Raw genomic sequence first — 20,718 nt, forward strand, 5'->3', positions numbered from 1 at the left:
ATGCAGCTCCCCTAACTAAGCTAACGACAACCGAGGAACCAGACCCTTCTTCTGACATATGGACTGGAGCTCGGATGTTTCTTCCCTTCCCTATGTGTTCCTCCAAGCTGTCAGGAGCACAAAGGTCATGCCCTTTGATTTTATTCTCATTTGAGTACAATTCTCAATCCATGCAATCAGTTCATTCTTGTAGAAAAATAAGGTAAATGTTTTGTTCATAGAATCAGAAATCAAAAGACTTGCAGAAAAACTTTGAAATGCAACGGAAACTAAACCAATTATAATGCCTGGGCTGCTGAGGGAGGGAATCAGTATACATTGTTTACCTTTGGGCACGTGAGAGCAAATTTCTGCTTTGATTCAAAGTTAAAAGGGAATGACTCTCCTGTACTCTAGGCAAAATGTAATGTATTGTAGGTGAATATGTGCATACGGTGAAAGAAAACTTGATAATCATAAAAGATCCTATTTACTAAATATTTTTCCCATAGACACAAAATACGAGAAAATCTTTAGTAAATAAGCTGCAAAGTTTGCTAAAAGACGCCCCCCTCCCAATAAATAAATAGACTGGGTAAAAATGATACCTTACTAGTTTAATACATGTTTTGTGATTCAAGCTTTCGGAACTAAGAAGGTGTCTTTCAGGCGGTGGCTTTCACATTAATCCCGAAAGCTTGCATCCTAATAAAAGTTCCTTCTCTGCCCAACTTGGTTGTTGGCTGCCCTTACACGTTTTTAATTTTGGTGAGCTAATGAGGCACTCCTGACTCTCTGTCATTCTAAATCCTAGTGCCTTTCCACTAAGGGGCCGATGCAATACGGTGCGCTCAGCCGAGTGCTCTGTATAACCCACAGTTGGACGCAGGGTATGTAGGCGCTAATTAATCCCCTTATGCAATAAGGGGATTAGCGCCACTACAGCACACGTCCAGCGCGGAGTGAATCTAATGCATGTGATTGAGGCTGTTAGGCATTCACTGCAGATGCAAAAAAAAAAAAAAAACCAATGTGCGTCCCGGATGCACATTTAGCGATCAGAAATTAACGCAGATGTTCAATTGCTGAGCGCTCCTTCAACCAGTACAGAAAAGAAGAAAAAACTGCTTTTCTATACTGCCTCCTACTTATTATCGTTGCAATATTAAGTAGGAGGAAAAAATAAACTAATCTAACCAAAAAAAAAGGTTAAAAAAAAACGCCAGCAGTCGGGTGCAGGAAATGGACGCTCAATTGCAGTAGCGTCCGTTTCCTGAACCCCCTGGCTGTGCGGTGTTTAGGAAAACCTAACCAGCAGAGGGCCGACGCGCTTGGGCTCTCTTAACATGACCCCCTAATTTAAATATTACATGGCGCTCCCACAGGGGGGGCGCCTGGGGGCGCATTAAGGAAGCGGGCACTGACTGTTCAGCGCCCGCCTTCTCCGCCAAAACATTGCATCGGCCCCTAAGTGTGCAGCATTCAGTGTCCATGCTAGCAGGAAATGTGTGCTCTCTATTTGGGGTAACGGTTGTACTCCATGGCAAAGGTCTGGCTATCTCGTGTGAGCTGCCAAGTAAATTCTCACTACAAATCCTGGGTAAATGTGTAGAGTTCAAATAAGGTCTCTGCGTTCACTTCTCTTCGGTTTACTTTTTGTTAGTTGCTTTTCTTTTGCTTATTGTTGTGCATTGCACATGGTTGAGCAGTTTGTCTGGAATCCATTTTCATTCACACTGGCTCATCTGTACCTAGTGCCAGATGTGGGACGCTATCCACATAGAAATGGCAGGTACCCATGGACCCAGCACCCTTGTGTTCCATGGTCTTTAAAATGCTCCTCCAGTGAATAACTTCGGTTGCATGCAAATGGTTCTTTCTGGGTTGCATCATCGGATGACAGGAAGGAATTATCTAATGACATCAGCTAAAGGAATCAACTGAAGGATCTGTTTTCTGCTGTGTGGTAGCTAAACATGAATGAGTGTTTTTCTAACCAATAAACTAAACAGATCAAAGCTGTAACTTCTCGTCTACAGTACAAAGGTCTGACGTTTTACAAAATGGCTTGTTAAGGAATTAATTAAGGAATTTCTTTCAGTCCTAAGGAGCTAAAGTGCTTATCTGTTTCCTGTCTTTGCAGAGTGGTTACGCAGGCCCTGGCGCCGCTCCAGGCATGAGACCTGAAGATGAACTGGAACAGCTGACCAAAAAGATGCTGTTTGATATGGAGAACCCTCCCTCGGATGAGTATTTTGGTGAGCATACTGCCTTGGCAAATAAACGGTCTTTTCATTCATGGAGTTGTATTTCTAAGTTGACAGCACATCCACATAATTAAAAAAAAAAAAATCCCATAGGAAAATAAAATGTGGAAATGATACCTTTTGAATGTATATGTTTTCTGCCTAACCACAGGAGAAGAGAGAGTTCAGTACATAAAAATGACATCGAAAACAAATCTTTTTAATTGCCTTCTTTTTTTTTTTTTATATAAACAAAACATGTTGAAGGAAAATAGAGGAATAAGCACTGGTTGACATTTTTGAGGGCAGATATAGTTAGTTTGCATTTTTCTTTAGGTTTAAATCTCTTTGTTCAGAAAGAAACAGCAAACTGTATAGTATCATATGACACATTTGGTTCTGATGCATGCCATAACCAAACCACTGCAACAATACCATTTTATCAGTTAATTGCTTTTTTCTTTAAAAACAAACGCCCTTTTTTACTTTAATTTTTCCCTATTTTTGATTGCATCCTGCTGTCAGGGCCGGTGCAAGAGTATTTGACACCCTAGGCAAACCTGTGGGCTTGCATAGCGCTCCCTCCTACCAGCAGTAGTGGATTCAGCACATTGCTCCCTTCTTTACTGGTATGGGCTCTGGCACAGCACCCCTCTTGGTCTCATGCTTGTGGGATTTTGCTGCCTCCAATTTTTGGCACTCTAGGCGACTGCCTAGTGTGCTTAATGGAAGCACCGGCCCCTGCCCACTGTTGCAAACTGTGAGGCAACTGCTTGGAGAATGGTGAATTTGTAGACCCAGCAAGGGGATCACAGCACAGTCCAGGAGAACTCTCAGTCCACAGAATAGCAACAAAAATGGTGTGCAGTCTGCAGTGAAGACTTTTGAAATGACTGTAAAGGACCTCGATATGTAAACCCTGGAGGAGAGGAGGTGCAGGGAAGCTATGATACAGACTTTCAAATACCTGAAAGGAATTAATGAACTACAAAAATCAAACCTTTTCCAATGGAAAGGAAATTTTTGAATTAGGGATCATGATATGAAGCTCCAAGAACGTAGACCCAGGAAATATTTCTAGAACAAAGGGGAAAGCCGACAGTCGCTCAGCAGCGCATGGTTCGGAGAGAGGTATCTTCAAAGGATACTAATGATGCATTAGAATTAAGAGCATCCTGACAGTGAGGTTCCAATAATAAGAAAAGTAGTCCAAGTGCCTGTAACTAAAAACTCAGCTGAGCAAAAAAATTCGAACTTTGAAATGTTTGTATGCTAATGCCAGAAGTCTAAGAAGTAAGATGGTAGAATTAAAATGTATAGCAGTGAATGATGACATAGACTTAATTGGCATCTCAGAGACACGGTGGAAGAAAGACAACCATTGGGACAATGCTATCCCGGGATACAAACTATATCGCAATGACAGAGAGGAGCACCCGGGAGGCGGTGTGGCGCTTTATGTCCGGGATGGCATAGAGTCCAACAGGATAAACATCCTGCATGAGACTAAATGCACAATCAAATCTTTATGGGTAGAAATCCATTGTGTGTTGGGGAAGACGATAGTGATAGGAGTATACTACCGTCCACCTGGTCAAGATGGTGAGACTGATAGTGAAATGCTAAGAGAAATTAGGGAAGCTAACCAAATTGGTAGTGCATTAATGATGGGAGACTTCAATTACCCCAATATTGACTGGGTATATGTATCATCGGTACATGCTAGAGATATATAAAGTTCCTGGATGGAATAAATGACATTTTTATGGAGCAATTGGTCCAGGAACAGACGAGAGAGGAGCAATTTTAAATCTAATTCTCAGTGGAGGACAGGATTTGGTGAGAGAGAGGTAACGTGGTGGGGCCGCATGGCAATAGTGATCATAATATGATCAAATTTGAATTAATGACTGGAAGGGGGACAGTAAGCAAATCCACGGCTCTTGTGCTAAACTTTCAAAAGGGAAACTTTGATAAAATGAGAAAAATTGTAAGAAAAAAACTGAAAGGAGCAGCTACAAAGGTAAAAAGTGTGCAAGAGGTCTGATCATTGTTAAAAAAAAAAAAAAAAAATACCATCCTAGAAGCACAGTCCAGATGTATTCCACACATTAAAAAAGGTGGAAAGAAGGCATGGTTAAAAGGGGAGGTGAAAGAAGCTATTTTAGCTAAAAGATCTTCATTCAAAAATTGGAAGAAGGATCCAACAGAAGAAAATAGGATAATGCATAAGCGTTGCAAGTAAGACATTGATAAGACAGGCTAAGAGAGAATTTGAAAAGAAGTTGGCCATGGAGGCAAAAACTCACAGTAAAAACTTTTTTAAATATATCCGAAACAGAAAGCCTGTGAGGGAGTCAGTTGGACCGTTAGATGATCGAGGGGTTAAAGGGGCACTTAGAGAAGATAAGGCCATCGCGGAAAGATTAAATGATTTCTTTGCTTCGGTGTTTACTAAAGAGTATGTTGGGGAGATACCGGTTCTGGAGAAGGTTTTCATGGGTAATGATTCAGATGGACAACCAAATCACGGTGAACCTAGAAGATGTGGTAGGCCTGATTGATAAACTGAAAAGTAGTAAATCACCTGGACCAGATGGTATACACCCCAGGGTTCTGAAGGAACTCAAAAATGAAATTTCAGACTATTTGTAAAAATTTGTAACCTATCATTAAAATTATCCATTGTACCTGAAGACTAGAGGATAGTTAATGTAACCCCAATATTTAAAAAGGGCTCCAGGGGCGATCCGGGAAACTACAGACCGGGTAGCCTGACTTCAGTGCCAGGAAAAATAGTGGAAAGTGTTCTAAACATCAAAATCACATAACATATAGAAAGACATGGTTTAATGGAACAAAGTCAGCATGGCTTTACCCAAGGCAAGTCTTGCCTCACAAATCTGCTCCACTTTTTTGAAGGAGTTAATAAACATGTGGATAAAGGTGAACCGGTAGATGTAGTGTACTTGGATTTTCAGAAGTCGTTTGATAAAGTTCCTCATGAGAGGCTTCTAGGAAAAGTAAAAAGTCATGGTATAAGTGGCGATGTCCTTTCGTGGATTACAAACTGGCTAAAAGACAGGAAACAGAAAGTAGGATTAAATAGACAATTTTCTCAGTGGAAGGGAGTGGGCAGTGGAGTGCCTCAGGGATCTGTATTGGGACCCTTACTTTTCAATATATTTATAAATGATCTGGAAAGAAATACGAGTGAGGTAATCAGATTTGCAGAGGAAACAAAATTGTTCAGAGTAGTTAAATCACAAGCAGATTGTGATAAATTGCAGGAAGACCTTGTGAGACTGAAAAATTAGGCATCGAAATTGCAGATGGCATTTAATGTGGATAAGTGCAAGGTAATGCATATAGGGAAAAATAACCCATGCTATAGTTACACAATGTTAGGTTCCATATTAAGTGCTACCACCCAAGAAAGAGATCTAGGCGTCATAGTGGATAACACATTGTAATCGTCGGTTCAGTGTGCTGTGGCAGTCAAAAAAGCAAACAGAATGTTGGGAGTTATTAGGGAGGGAATGGTGAATAAAATGGAAAATGTCATAATGCCTCTATATCGCTTCATGGTGAGACCCCACCTTGAATACTGTGTACAATTTTGGTCGCCACATCTCAAAAAAGATATAATTGTGATGGAGAAGGTACAGAGAAGGGTGACCAAAATGATAAGGGGAATGGAACAGCTTCCCTTTGAGGAAAGACTAAAGAGGTTAGGACTTGCAGCTTGGAGAAGAGACGGCTGAGGGGGGATATGATAGAGGTGTTTAAAATAATGAGACTTCTAGAACGGGTAGATGTGAATCAGTTATTTACTCTTTTGGATAATGGAAGGACTAGGGGGCACTCCATGAAGTTAGCATGGGGCACATTTAAAACCAATCGGAGAAAGTTCTTCTTCACTCAATGCACAATTAAACTCTGGAATTTGTTGCCAGAGGATGTGGTTAGTGCAGTTAGTATAGCTGGGTTTAAAAAAGGATTGGATAAGTTCTTGGAGGAGAAGTCCATTACCTGATATTAATTAAGTTGACTTAGAAAATAGCCACTGCTATTACTAGCAATAGTAACATGGAATAGACTTAGTTTTTGGGTACTTGCCAGGTTTTTATAGCCTGAATTGGCCACTGTTGGAAACAGGACGCTGGGCTTGATATGGACCCTTGGTATGACCCATTATGGCATGTTCTTATGGAAAGGTTGACGGATGCATGAAATGCCCTCTTGGAAGAGGTGGTGAAGACAGGCAGCGGTAATGGAACTGAGAAGGGTGTGGGGTAAACACAAAGGATCCCAAGTGACTACTGGATAGAATAACGATACCCTATTAACTTTAGGTTTAGCATTTCAGCCCGGAGCAGCAGTTACTACCCTTAACAGAAGGTCTGGGAGTAACATGCATGTAGCAGCAGTTACTATCCTTAATAGAAGGCATGGGGGTGACCTGCACGGAGTGGTAGTTACTACCTTAAGCATCTTGCTGGGCAGACTGATTTTCATATGTTTCTGCAAACAACAGTACCACCAGCTCTGCCACAGCCCCTTTTCTGGGACTTTTGAGTTTGTTGTGCAGGGTTGACGTTAAAAACATAAATCTAATGCTGGAAGCCATATGAGGGAGTTAATAAGTTGTCAGTACAATATATTTCATGAAACAATGCTGGCTCCTTACTTTTCATAATTATGATCTCTAAGAAAATGTGACGGAACGGACACAAAAAGTTAGTGTTTCTTTTTGCTGCGTCTGCTTTGTCAACTTTGCAGATCAGGAAGAAAATCAGAAACAGGAAAGTTGGACGGAGTTTTCCCAGACGTCCTTAAAGGAGGTCAGTTCGATAGATTCTAGTTTAAAATCTACTTTCTCAGTACTGGATCCTTGCCCACTTGCATTACTAAATAATCTTGGTATTGCAGCATGGGAATATGTAAAAAGGTTGATCAATAAGTCCCTTATGGAGGGTAAGGTGCCAGCAGGGCCGGTGCTAGCTTTGTTGCTACCCAGTGTGAACAATTACTGTGCTTTCTCCCCCACATGATTCATTTAGTCTCTGTCCCAGGCAGGTCAAATAAAGCCCAGCTCCCTCCATAAGTCTGTATTTTTAAAAACTGACACCCATCCACCCTTCCACAGAACCCCTGGTCAAGGGAAGGGTATTACATGCCCTAGGGAAACCTTACAGCCTTGCACACACACACACCCACCCACCCACACTCCCACATCCTCTATAGCCACACAAATTTTACATGAAAAAGAGCATTCACAAGTACAGTCTTCAGAGGCAGAAATATCACTTACAACATATTTATTATATTTACATGCACTGCTGTGGTGCCAACCAGAAAACTCAACAAAAAAGACACTTCAAACTCCTATGGAGTTTATAATGGCACCTCAGAAAGCCATGAATAAACGTAATTACCATTACAATATAGTAAACCTCCCATACCAAAACAATCCTGACTACAAGCACTCAAATAGTAGCAACCTTATCTATGAAAAAGCAACACTGCAAATATTATACCAGGCCCTAGAACACCAGTACATCTCCTATTGGGAAAATAGAACCAGGCTGCTATAGATCCCTGTACATAAACCACATGCCACCAAAGTAGCTCACCTCAGTCAGATATGCAGAATATAGACAGACCCTGACCAAATACAGAATAGAGAGTCCAGAAACTATAAACAGAAACGTGCTGAGAAGAACTGAACTGGAACCCACAACAAGCCAGCCTCTACATGCAGAGCATCAATGGAAAAACAGAAACATTACCATTCTTCATAAAACATTAAATAATAACATTGAGAAATATAATAATATAATAGTAAAATCATATTCATAAAAAGAATATTTCAAACCAGTTAATGAATAAAATATCCAAAATTTCCCAAACACCAATACAATATTTCAAAAAATTCAATAATTAAAGAATGTTCTAATATTTCCCTTCAAAAATAAAATATTTCAAAACAGCAAAAACAAATCACACACAATAATTAAAACTAATAACCATTAAAAAAAATCTCCTGCTCTCCATACCTGGGATCTTTTGATTTTCAGCCACCCTGAGATTTTCGTGGATTCGGGGAAATAATGTCGCACAGACTTTCTCTTCTCTCTCTCTCATGCAACACAATAACACACTGATTCTCTCACACCTCCCTGTCTGATATACATGCCTATGTTCTCACACATACTCCATCTGTCCCTCAGCCACACAATGTGTGTGTGCGCATGCCTGTCAGAGCCTAGATATGATACATAAGCTCTCATAGGCGCACACACACATGCATACAGGCACTCACCGACACACATGCAAGCAAATGGGCTCTCACACGGGCACACACAAGCTCTCACACATCCAAACACATGCATACAGGCTGTCACATAGCCACATACACAGGCTTTCACACAGACAGACTCGCACACAGACATACACATGTACATAAACTCTCACATAGACTCAGATGGACACATACATAGCCTCATGTTCTCTTCGGGCCTGGTGGCATGAACTCCACCATGGCCCCGGAGGCTCCTCTCCTCTTGTCTTCAGCCCTAGTGGGATGAGCTCCACCATGGCCCAGTGGGCTCCTCTTCTCTTCAGGCCTAGTGGGATGAACTCCACCATGGCCCGGCGGGCTCCTCTTCTCTTCAGGCTGTGGTGGGATGAGCTCCACCGCAGCCCTGTGGGCTTCTCTTTGGGCCGTGATGGGATGGCTCTCTTCAAACCATTGTTGGATGAACTCCACCATGGCCCCGCGGGCTCCTCTTCTCTTCAGGCCGTGGTAGGATGAGCTCTTCTCTTCAAACCATGGTAGGATGAACTCCACCATGGCACAAAGCTTCTCTTCTTATTGGCCTGCAGGCGGGGGTGGGGGGGGGGAGTTGGCACTGAAGCAGGAAGGAACATTGCGGCAGCGCAATAGTTCAATCTGCCGGTGGGTTGAATTTTGCCAAGGCCAGCAGCCTCTCTCTTTCTTTAGTCACCGGTAAGTTGAGCTTTGCTGGTGACCTCTCTTCCTCTTCAGCCACCAGTGGGTTTGGATCTGCTGGCAACCCTGCCTCTCTTCTGTTACCACCACTGCCCCTCAGGTGTGCCGCCCCGTGCAAATGCACAGTATTCACACCCAGTCACGCTGGGCCTGGGTGCCAGACCAATAGAAGTATGAAGCTCTGAAACCAGTATTGAAGGACACAAAGCTTTCAACAACAGATTTGACAAATTATCACCCAGTATTAAATTTATTGACAATTAGTAAAATACTTGAGAAAGTGGTATTAATTCAGTTGGAGGAGATTTTAGATGATCATTCTGTTTGATAAAAACCAATATGGTTTTCAGAAAGATCATAGTATGGAGCTTTTGTTGCTATCCAACCAAAATACTTGAGTGCCCATACCGCCTCATAGTGTTTGATTCTGTACACTATGAGGCGGTATTAGAGCTGATGCAGCAGTTGGAAATTGCGGAGACAGTATTAAAATGGTTCCAGTCATTTTTACAGGGCCAGAAACAGTGAATACAGAATGGTGATCAGTGTTACACATGGCATACTCCAGAGTGGGGTATACCGCAGTGTTCTGTCCCCAGCAGTGGGTACATTTTAGTATCCATGTATTTCTTATTGAGCCAGCACACGCAGGGTTCAACACTGTCACCGATGTTGTTCAATCTATACTTATCCCCATTAGGGAAATTACTCAAGAAATTGAAAGTCTGCTGCTATATGTAAATATTTTCATTGATAGAAGTTTGGATAACGGAAAATTATTTATTTCTGAATATCAAGAAAACTAGGATCTTTTGGGTAGGAAAAGAGCCACTTGAGAACTATGAGAGACAGCAGGTATGTTTGGAGGGAATTTTGGTTCGTATCTTCCTGGAAACTAGTAGTTTAGAAGTCATATTAGACTCTGTTGACAATGAAGAAACAGATTGGAAAAGTGGCTAGAGTAGCCTTTTATAATCTTAAGATGGAAAGTTTTTCCCATAAGATTTATTCCGTACGGTATTGTGATCCCTAGTGCTAAGTCATATCGATTGCAAGTACTTATCCAAGTTTTCCGGATAAGTACTTTTATGTGTTACAACGTATGCAACAGGCTACTGCCCAGGTACTATATGGATTGTTGCGATATGAACATATAACGCCTGTATTAAAAAATCTCTATTGGCACCCAGTAAAATGGAGGTCAAAATTTAAGTTGTTAATTGTTCTTAAACTTCTGAATAATGAAAAGGCATGTTTATAATGAAGAATTTATTACCCAGTACCTGCCCACGAGAACTGTGTGTTCAGAAGGGACACGTTTATTATAAATTGTGAAACAAACTTGGGCTAGAGCATTTTCTAGTGTGGCAATAGTGGCATGGAATAAGTTGCTGGTCAGGATAAGGGAGGAGCAAGAAGTTAAGCAATTTAGAAAGATTAAGATGCTGTGATTTGGGTTTTTTTTAGTGTATGGGTGAGGACCAATTTTTATGATCCGTTATTTTGAATTTTGTAATGTTTACTAGTATGTTGATTTTTATGTGTTTTATGAATGTGTTTGTTGTAAACCTCGCTAATTTGAATTTTGAGACTATGCGGTATATAAGCATTTTCAACAAATTAAATAAATATTCAGATTTCAGGAGCCCTTTTCATGGGCATTTACTGCCTATAGCTAAAATATTTGTTATAAAGGCAAATGGTTTTATTGTTCTCGTTCTTTCCTCAAGCTTTATCAGACATTTTCTGATATACTCTATCTGTACAAATACATTATCTCTGTCCTTGTATCCTTTTATGGATCTGTGTCATTTAGTAGTTATATGACAGATTACCCACTGGTAATATGGTACATTGATCAAGCAACCAGAAAAGTGCAAATGCATCTAGGAATTGACTGTGATTTGCATTAAATATTTCCAGCTTGCAGTTCAAACATCACAGTAATTGCACTATCTGATAGCCGTTAGCTAATGTCTATATTGGTTTGAATTTAGAAAACTGCATCTCAGCTTTGTAAAAGTAGTTAGGTACAGATACATTTTAATTTGAGTGATGTAATTAATCATGCTAGCAAACTGTAAGGCTTTCTGGGGAGTCAAGAAAATGTGCTAAGGTAATTTAATGTGAACCTTTGAGCATCCAAAAGGCCATCTCCTTTGCCCATTGCAGTGTGTGCTTTCCTTAAAACCTTTATGCAGCTTTCAACTGGATACCTCTTTATGTAGAGGTATCCAGTTGAAAAAGGGTAAAGGAAAGCATTCATCTCTGGAAGGCATGTTGGGAAATTTGTAGTATCATCTCTGTTGTACCATGGGGGAAGTGAACAGAAAGGACTTTAATAGCTGCTGCTCAAGAAAAGCATGCAATACCACAACCAGCAATTAGATGAGTGGTGAAAAAAACAGAACATCCCCAAAGGTATTGTTCAGTAAGAGAAAAGCTAGCCTTTGAATTCCGAGCAGAATACTTCCTTATGGATTGAGCTCAGCAGTAGTTTCTGTATGGATTTGACAAAAAGCCTTTTTAACAGGGCAGGAACTTCATAAGAACATAATATATGCCATACTGGGTCAGGCCAAGGGTCCCTCAAGCCCAGTTTCCTGTTTCCAAAGTGGCCAATTCCAGTCACAAATACCTGGCAAGTACCCAAATATTAAATAAATCTCAAATTCCTATTGCTTATTAATTAATAGCAGTTTATGGATTTTTCCTCTAGGAACTTATCCAAACCTTTTTTAAACCCAGTTACACTACTGTCATAACCAAATTCTCTGGCAATGAATTCCAGAGCTTAACTATACGCAGAGTGAAAAAGAATTTTCTTCGATTTGTTTTAAATGAGCTACTTGACTTCCAGTTATGCGCTGAAGCTAAGAAGGTGTGCGTCAGCCTTGCTCCTATGTTAACTGCTCTAATTTCCCTGATTAACGGCTGCATTTACTCCCTGCTGCTGAAATGCCTTGCTCTAAGGAGAAGGGTAAATGATCTATCCCGAAACCATGGGCCGATAAATGCACCAAGAGTGCTAAAATTAGCTCTAAACGGTCAAAGGTGGAAGACTCTGCCTCAGAGAGTGATATGGACTTTCCTCCAGCAGTCCCGTCAGAGCAGGAAATGTTTATTGAGACCTGATGGAACAATATGTGAAAAAATATCTCATAAACTGGACTCACATTTGGACATAATTGTCGAAAAGGTGGCTGACCTGGTGAAGCTAGGACAGGACAACCCGGCTTGTCTTGAGGAGCAAGAGATCAAGATGGCCAAGCTGGAAATGACGATGTCGTGGATGAGTGCAAAAATGGACAAAATGGATCGCAATTATAAGGATATTCTTGACAAGCTTGACAACCTGGAAAACAGGTCACGCTGATGTAATATCCCCATTCTTGGTATGCCAGAGCGAGTGGAGGGTTCCGACGCAGTAGCATGCTTCTCCACATGGCTGCCAACTATCTTTCACCTTGAGATTATTGGGGCGGCCCTTAAGCTTGAACAGGGCTCATCGTGCCTTGGTGCCCATCCCAGCAAATGGGAGCCATCCGAGAGCAGTAATAATCAAGCTCCGTAAGTAACTGACAAGAACAAGGCTCTTACAGCAGGAATTGAAGGATTTATTGTTTCAGGGCAGCAGGGTAATGTATTTCCCATATTACTCTGGAGTTACAGCGCAAGTGGTAAGCGTTTGCCAGTGTTAAAAAGGAGTTACATAATCTGAATTTAAAATATGCTTTTCTCTACCTGGCAAAGCTGAAACGTTTTGCTAACGGCAAGTCCTTTCTTATGAACACTGAAGATGCTGAGAAATGGCTACAGGAATACAACGTTCCTCTGCTAGCCAGTAGTTACTGTTTGCTGTGTTCTTCAGCGTTTTTGTTTTATGGTGGTGACTTACAATTTTTTCTAGGAGCTTAGGTTGGCGCCCTTTTTTTTTTTTTTTTTTATTGACACTGAGTGGAAGATCCAGCTTCACCTCCCTCTCCAGTATGCCTAAGCTTTCTTTTTTCATTTTTTCTTTTCTGATTTTTTTCTTTTTGGTTGACTTCTTATCTAGGGGATGGTATTCTTTTCTTTTGTGGATCTTGTCCTCTGATAGTGCTGCTTTGCAGTATTTAATTTTTGTCCACTGTCATGGTTTTTTTGGACCTGATTTCTATATCCCAGACTTGGAGGGACTGTGTGCACAAATTTGGCTCAATGCTTTTTTTGTTTGTTGTTTTTAACCATCGAGACTTGGGGTTATCCCCGGATTTTCTGGGACATTCTTTTCTGAAGTCCTTTTGCAGTGGGGGTTAAGTTTGGTTTTTACGCACACTTTTCTTTTCCTGTGGATTGTTCCTTTACCCCATAATCTCTTACTTTTTCTTTGGTACCTTCTCTCTGGAAGGACTTGAGGGGGGGAAGCTCTTGTGTTGTACTTGCGCTTGGCTGCTTCAGATTTTAGGTGGGCAGCATCCCTGCCGGGGTTTTCTATGTTGGCAAGGGTTCAGGAGGGGATGTGTTTGGTAGGTCAGTTGGTGGTTGTTGGGGTTATGACTATCTCTCTTCAGTGTGGATGGTTCTCACTGATATGTAAGCTATGTCTGGGGGTGGGTTGAGGTTCTATTTCATTCCTGGTTTGGGTGAGTAGGTAGGATTTTCCTAGAATTATCTGATGGGTGTTTTTGCTGGGTGGGTTTGGGGTTGGGGGGGGGTGTTATTGTTGGAGGATTTTTGTTGAGGTTTACCAGAGTGGTGCAGGCTTTTCAGTTTCGTGTAACTACTGATTGTGCTTCTGTGTTGCGTTTCCACTGTGGGATCCATCTGGTAGGGCTTGGTTATGAGCTTTTATTGAGCTGCCTTCCTTAAGGGTGGGAGTGATATCCTTTGTCTTTCTCGTCTTTCTTCTCTTCACTTCTCAGTTACATATCTGCCTTATATATTATTACCAGTCTCTAATAGGGCAGATTTAGTTAAATGTATCTCATTGCATGTTTGGGGAATTTCATTTCCCATTGACAGCATATTTTACAGTTTGCATGTCGACAGGGGGCCCAAATTCTTATGCTTCAGGAGACTCATCTTACAAACGTGGAACATGACAAACTGAAACAGGGCTGGGTGGGGGCTGTTTATTATTCCTCATATAATTCTCGAAGCAGGGGAATTTGTATTTTGGTATATAAGAATTTACCTCTAGTGGTATGACTTCAATTACCCCAATATTGACTGAGTAAATGTATCATCGGGACACACTAGAGAGATAACGTTCCTGGATGGAATAAATGATAGCTTTATGGAGCAATTGGTGCAGGAACCGACGAGAGAGGGAGCAATTTTAGATCTAATTCTCAGTGGAGCACAGGACTTGGTGAGAGAGGTAACGGTGGTGGGGCCGCTTGGCAATAGTGATCATAATATGATCAAATTTGATTTAATGACTGGAAGAGGAACAGTGTGCAAATCCATGGCTCTCGTGCTAAACTTTCAAAAGGGAAACTTTGATAAAATGAGAAAAATTGTTAGAAAAAAACTGAAAGGAGCAGCTACAAGAGTAAAAAATGTCCAAGAGGCGTGGTCATTGTTAAAAAAAAAAAACTGAATAGTAAATCACCTGGACCGGATGGTATACACCCCAGAGTTCTGAAGGAACTAAAAAATGAAATTTCAGACCTATTAGTAAAAATTTGTAACCTATCATTAAAATTATCCATTGTACCTCAAGACTGGAGGATAGCAAATGTAACTCCAATATTTAAAAAGGGCTGCAGGGGTGATCCGGGAAACTACAGACCGGTTAGCCTGACTTCAGTGCCAGGAAAAATAGTGAAAAGTGTTCTAAACATCAAAATCATAGAACATATAGAAAGACATGGTTTAATGGAACAAAGTCAGCATGGCTTTACCCAAGGCAAGTCTTGCCTCACAACCCAAGAAAGAGATCTAGGCGTCATAGTGGATAACACATTGAAATCGTCAGTTCAGTGTGCTGCGGCAGTCAAAAAAGCAAACAGAATGTTAGGAATTATTAGGAAGGGAATGGTGAATAAAACGGAAAATGTCATAATGCCTCTATCGCTCCATGGTGAGACCGCACCTTGAATACTGTGTACAATTCTGGTCGCCACACCTCAAAAAAGATATAATTGCGATGGAGAAGGTACAGAGAAGGGCTACCAAAAGGATAAGGGGAATGGAACAGCTCCCCTATGAGGAAAGACTAGAGATTAGGACTTTTCAGCTTGGAGAAGAGACTGTTGAGGGGGGACAAGATTAACAGAAAAGTATGAAGAAAAAAAAAGTGTGAAAGCTTGCTAGGCAGACTGGACGGACCATTTGATCATCTTCTGCTGTCATTTCTATGTTACAAACTACCAAATTACAAAAAAAAAGAATATTTTACCCACACCTCTGTTGCTTGAACAAGTTAATGTAAATCGGTTATTTGCTCTCTCAGATAATAGAAGAACTGGAGGGGGGGGGCGGGGCACTCCATGAAGTTAGAAAGTAGTTTGTTTGTTTTTTAGAAATTTTTATTTAACAACTTTTCTAAGGTACAGAAGAAAATAAAAAGACAAGTACACAGTTTGCTTCAATAACGAAAGATACAGACATTACGATCCACAAATGGGTCCATCCTTTCACTGTTCAAGAAAGAAATCTTCAGTCCACTTTATGGTAGGCATGATAAGGAGCCCCATATATTTTAATATTTAAAACTTATTTCGTAAAACAAAGCGTAAACGTTCAATATCAGATATCACTCGAACCTGGTCTCGCCAGTAAGGCACCCCGGGACTAGTTTTCCAGAAAGTAGCTATGGTGAATTGGGCAGATAGCAAGATTTGGCTTACCAATGGCCTGTATTTCTGGGGAATCTCTGAACCAACCCACCTACCCAGATGAACCAATGGGGGAGCAATACCAATTGGGATTCCCAATATATCAGCAATTTCTTGCGTGACCAGGGTCCAAAAATGAGGGATATTCTGACAGCGTCACCACATATGCATATATGTACCCAACTAACCACATCCCCTCCAACACACAGCAACTGCATCCCCGTATATTTTACTATAAAAAAGGGGAGTTCTATATGTGCGATGCAGCAGACATACCATGAACTCAACCCATTTAACACAAATCGAGCTATGGTGAGCCTCAAGCCAAATATGCTTCCAAACATTACAGTCATAAGTAGTTCCCAGGTCAGCATTCTGTTGCTCAATTATTTTCCGAGATGCTGTCTCGCCTAACCGGCAAACCAGTATTCCCCAGTAAATCGCCATTATCCCTATAGCTGAAGCATCAGGATCCCCCAAATACCTCTCCATTTTATGGAGCCCTCCCAGTGGTGAGGAGACATCTAGTCAAAGGATATAGCTTCTTGCAACCACAGTAATGAACCTGCGTATGTTTGGGTGGATAATACTCATCACACAAATCCTTGAAGGATTGAAAATCATCCTCATCCCAAAGTTGCATGAGCGTATATAAACCCAGGTCTCTCCAAATTTTAAATTCAGAGGAGAGGTATACCCTGAGATTCAAGTATTACCATGGATTGGTGCTAGAGGCAAATTCTCCACACTAGTCACCTTGATGAAATGAATAACCTGAGACTAGACCTTAAGTGTGTGTGAAATAATGGGATGACTCCTGCTAGCTCTACGTCGCACAGGGGAAGCTTCAGGAAGAAATGGCAACATGGCGAGAGCGCCCCCCCCCCCCTCCAATTGTGTATGCTCCAATGCCACCCACGGGGCAGTGATGTGACCTGCCCAACCCTTGAGACATATCAAGCGGGCAGCCCAATAATAATAAACTTTTAAATTTGGCAAAGTCATCCCACCCTGTCGCTGCATAGCTGAGCAAAACTGATCCGCACTGATTTATGGTTCCAAATAAATTTTCACCAAACAGAAGCTTTGTATCCTCACCAGCCAATTTAATCAATCAAAAAAAGGAGGATGTATCTAATCTTTTTTAGTTCTTTTTTTGAAATACTATTAATTATACTCATAAACAAATTAATAGGAACATACACCATCAGTAGTAGTGCAAATAAGATTTAATCCATCGCCTCTCGCCACGCAATGGGCCGCAGGCAAATTCAGCGATTAGTCAAGCACTAGATCTATAATCATTTGGTGCAGTTCCTTATTTACTCAAAAGTTTTTTAATATTATTTAATTAATTTAAAACCACTATCCTATTTTTATTTTACCCCAAAACCCAAAATTATTTAATAATTCCTAGGATCAACACATTTAATTTACTGATATCACTATCACCATTTTATTTTTATATCAAAGATGACCCCGTCATTAATGTTCTAGTTAACCATTGAAATCGTAAAATTAAAACATCTACAGTGGGGCTAAGTATAATTAATTTTAGGATTTCAATGGTTAACTAGAACATTAATGACGGGGTCATCTTTGATATAAAAATAAAATGGTGATAGTGATATCAGTAAATTAAATGCGTTGATCCTAGGAATTATTAAATAATTTTGGGTTTTGGGGTAAAATAAAAATAGGATAGTGGTTTTAAATTAATTAAATATTAAAAAACTTTTGAGTAAATAAGGAACTGCACCAAATGATTATAGATCTAGTGCTTGACTAATCGCTGAATTTGCCTGTGGCCCATTGCATGGTGAGAGGCGATGGATTAAATCCTATTTGCACTACTACTGATGGTGTATGTTCATATTAATTTGTTTATGAGTATAATTAATAGTTGTCCAAATAAATTTTGTCATACAACTATGAAAAGCATCAAACACTTGCAAAGGGATTTTACACGGAACGTGTTGGAATAAATATAAGAGCTTTGGTAGTACATTCATTTTTAGCAAATTTATACACCCAGCCCAAGAAACCGGAAGATCAGCCCAGTCCAATATAAAGCCCAGCCCAATCCCTAGGAACATATATACCAAGATTTTTGAAACCCTCAGTCACCACCCTGAAGGTACCCAAACAGTCGGGAAGACAAACCTTACCTCCCGTTCCCCCCCCCGGAATCTCAATTGATCTTATAACCTACAAGAGACCCGTATTTCCCAACAAGGCAGGAACAGAGGTCCGCAGCGAAGTAAGGTAAATTAGCATGTCATCAGTTTAAAGAGAAATCTTGTGCTCAGAATCTCCAATCTATACCCCACGGATATCAGGTCGGAGACAAATCGCAGCAGCCAAGGGTTCAACAGCCAGGTCAAAAAATAAGGGTGAAAGGAGGCAGCCCGGTCTAGTACCACGCGCTATGGAAAAAAAGGAAGTGAGTGAGCAATTAATTAAAAACCGAGCTCTCTGATTAGTATACATAGCTTGGACCCCATCAATGAACCGTTCAGGCAAACCAACCTGTAGCAATTCCACAAATAAGAATGGCCACGATATCCAGTCAAAGGCCTTCGCTGCATCTAGAGATAAAATGACCCCAGAAAGGTCCCGATCTTTGTTTTTGATAAGTTTAAAGAAAGTCTATTGTTAGACAACCAGCACTTTACTGTAGAAAGATAAATTGTAATGTCACTTAATGTAATAGCAGTATTTGTGAAGACAGGAATGAAAAACTGTATATAATCTGCATAGAGAAGGTAATGAACACCTAGCCCAGCAAGCAGTTTACATATGGATCTTAGGTCTATGTTAAACAGCATAGCTGACAGTGAGGACCCCTGTGATACTCTGGTATTCAACGGGAACCTGATGATGTAAGTGGTCCGAGTCTAATTTACTGTGTCCTTCAGATAGAAATGAATGAAACCATTCCAGAACTGTCACAACACCTATTTGTGGTAGATGGGTGCAAAAAATATTATGATTGAGCATGCCAAAGGCAGAAGATAAATCTAAAAGGGTAAGAATATATCTTTTACCACTATGGAAATCTCGAAGGATGACATCTGTACTAATCCAAGCTAAGAACTCTGTGCTATAATTTTGCTTGAACCCAAATTGGTATTGGGCAGGTGTATCTGTTTGTCAAGATAATTTGGAGTTGCTTCAGTGCAGTAGCCTTATTAACTGGCTAAAAAGGGAATTGTTAAAATTGGGTGATAGTTGCTCAAGTCAAGAGCAACCAGTTGGGGTTTCTTTAATAATGGACTAACTGAGGCCTACTTTAGAACTGATGGATGAACTCTTGCATCTAGAGAATTTACAATTATGTGAGGGGAATACAGTTGGCATCAGTTAATATCCTCATAGTAGCTGTATTACAAGGGTATAACAGACAGAAAATGGAATTCGTTTTTTGTTTTTTTTTACTAATTGGACTATTTCTGTTGTGGCTACATTATCAAATGGTGTCCATGAAAAATCTCCAGCATTGACCTGAGTATCATTAAGGGCTAGAAATTGAATACTTGTCAGAAATTTTTTTCTGGAAAAAAAACTGCAAATTGTTTTTGAACAATGGCAGAAGAATCTGGATAGTTTGTCATTTTAGAGATGTCTTGACATAAATATAGGCTTTCTTTGCTTTCATGACCTTCTCCCTATGTTTTTTTTTAAAGCCAAGTCATATATCAATTTGTTCTCTATACTATGCGTTTTTTGCCACCGGCATTCTAGCTTACATAACTTCATCACAGAGTACATAAAACCATACATAATAGCATAAAATATCCAGCAATGGCCATTGCAGTGCATCATCAAAGCAACTTCAGGAGACCAAAAATACCATTTTGAGCCCTGACCTGAAGCAAACACCCTTTCTATGGTATCCATGGCAGGCAGAAGCAGTCATCTAGGAGGAGGAGGACTGTGCATCAGAGGTGGAACAGTTAGAGAAGTGTGGAGGGAAGGGGTAGCGTGGAAGCGTGCCGCAGGCTGAGACACATGAGCTGCTGAGAGCCAGAGCAAAGGCACCCATTGCTCACCTGTGCCATAGAGACTGGAAGGGTGATAGAAGGCATTTCATTCATTTCAGACTTAGGTACTGTAGATACTTCTATCTCTTTCAAAGGGCTTATAAGCTACGTTTTGTACCTGAGGCACTGTAGGGTGCAGTGACTTGCCCAAGGTCACAAGAAGCAGCAGTGGGATTTGAACCCTGGCTTCCCTGGCTTGTAGCCCGCTGCTCTAGCCATTGGGCTACGCTTCCATGTCAGAATGCATTAGTTGACCATGCACGAGAGCAGTCAGAACTGTTTTCTGAGTCCAGAAATCCCATTGAATGTAGTGAGAGCCACCAATAAAGCATATCCTTTTATGTACTAGCTAGGGAGAAGTGTGTTTCAGTGGCCGGGGCAATGTATGAGCTCTCTGTGCAGACTTGAACAGAACCTGTTACCTCTTTGAGCCTCATTAATTGCTTTTACTGCAAGCTGTCTATGAGCTAACTCATATGACACTCTAAAAATCAATCTGAATAGATTTTATGGGTTTTTAAATAATTGATAAATGCTTCATGTGCCTGGAAGTCCAAACTAAGGAAATTGTTCATTGTTTGCTTCAGATTAGGTCTGAGGAGCCTTTCCGA

General features: G+C 40.7%; 1 protein-coding gene across 11 annotated transcripts in view; it reads left to right on the forward strand.

The window, feature by feature from the left end:
• Positions 1 to 20,718, forward strand: part of LPP (LIM domain containing preferred translocation partner in lipoma) — a 937,968-nt gene that overhangs the window by 793,444 nt on the left and 123,806 nt on the right. For all 11 annotated transcript variants that reach the window (XM_029617261.1, XM_029617260.1, XM_029617259.1 and 8 more), the window contains one exon: positions 2,123 to 2,237. In XM_029617261.1, coding sequence (XP_029473121.1) covers positions 2,123 to 2,237 — 115 coding nt within the window. The remainder of the gene's footprint in view (positions 1 to 2,122; positions 2,238 to 20,718) is intronic.

Source organism: Rhinatrema bivittatum, chromosome 9, assembly GCF_901001135.1.
Source record: "Rhinatrema bivittatum chromosome 9, aRhiBiv1.1, whole genome shotgun sequence".
NCBI lineage: Eukaryota > Metazoa > Chordata > Amphibia > Gymnophiona > Rhinatrematidae > Rhinatrema > Rhinatrema bivittatum.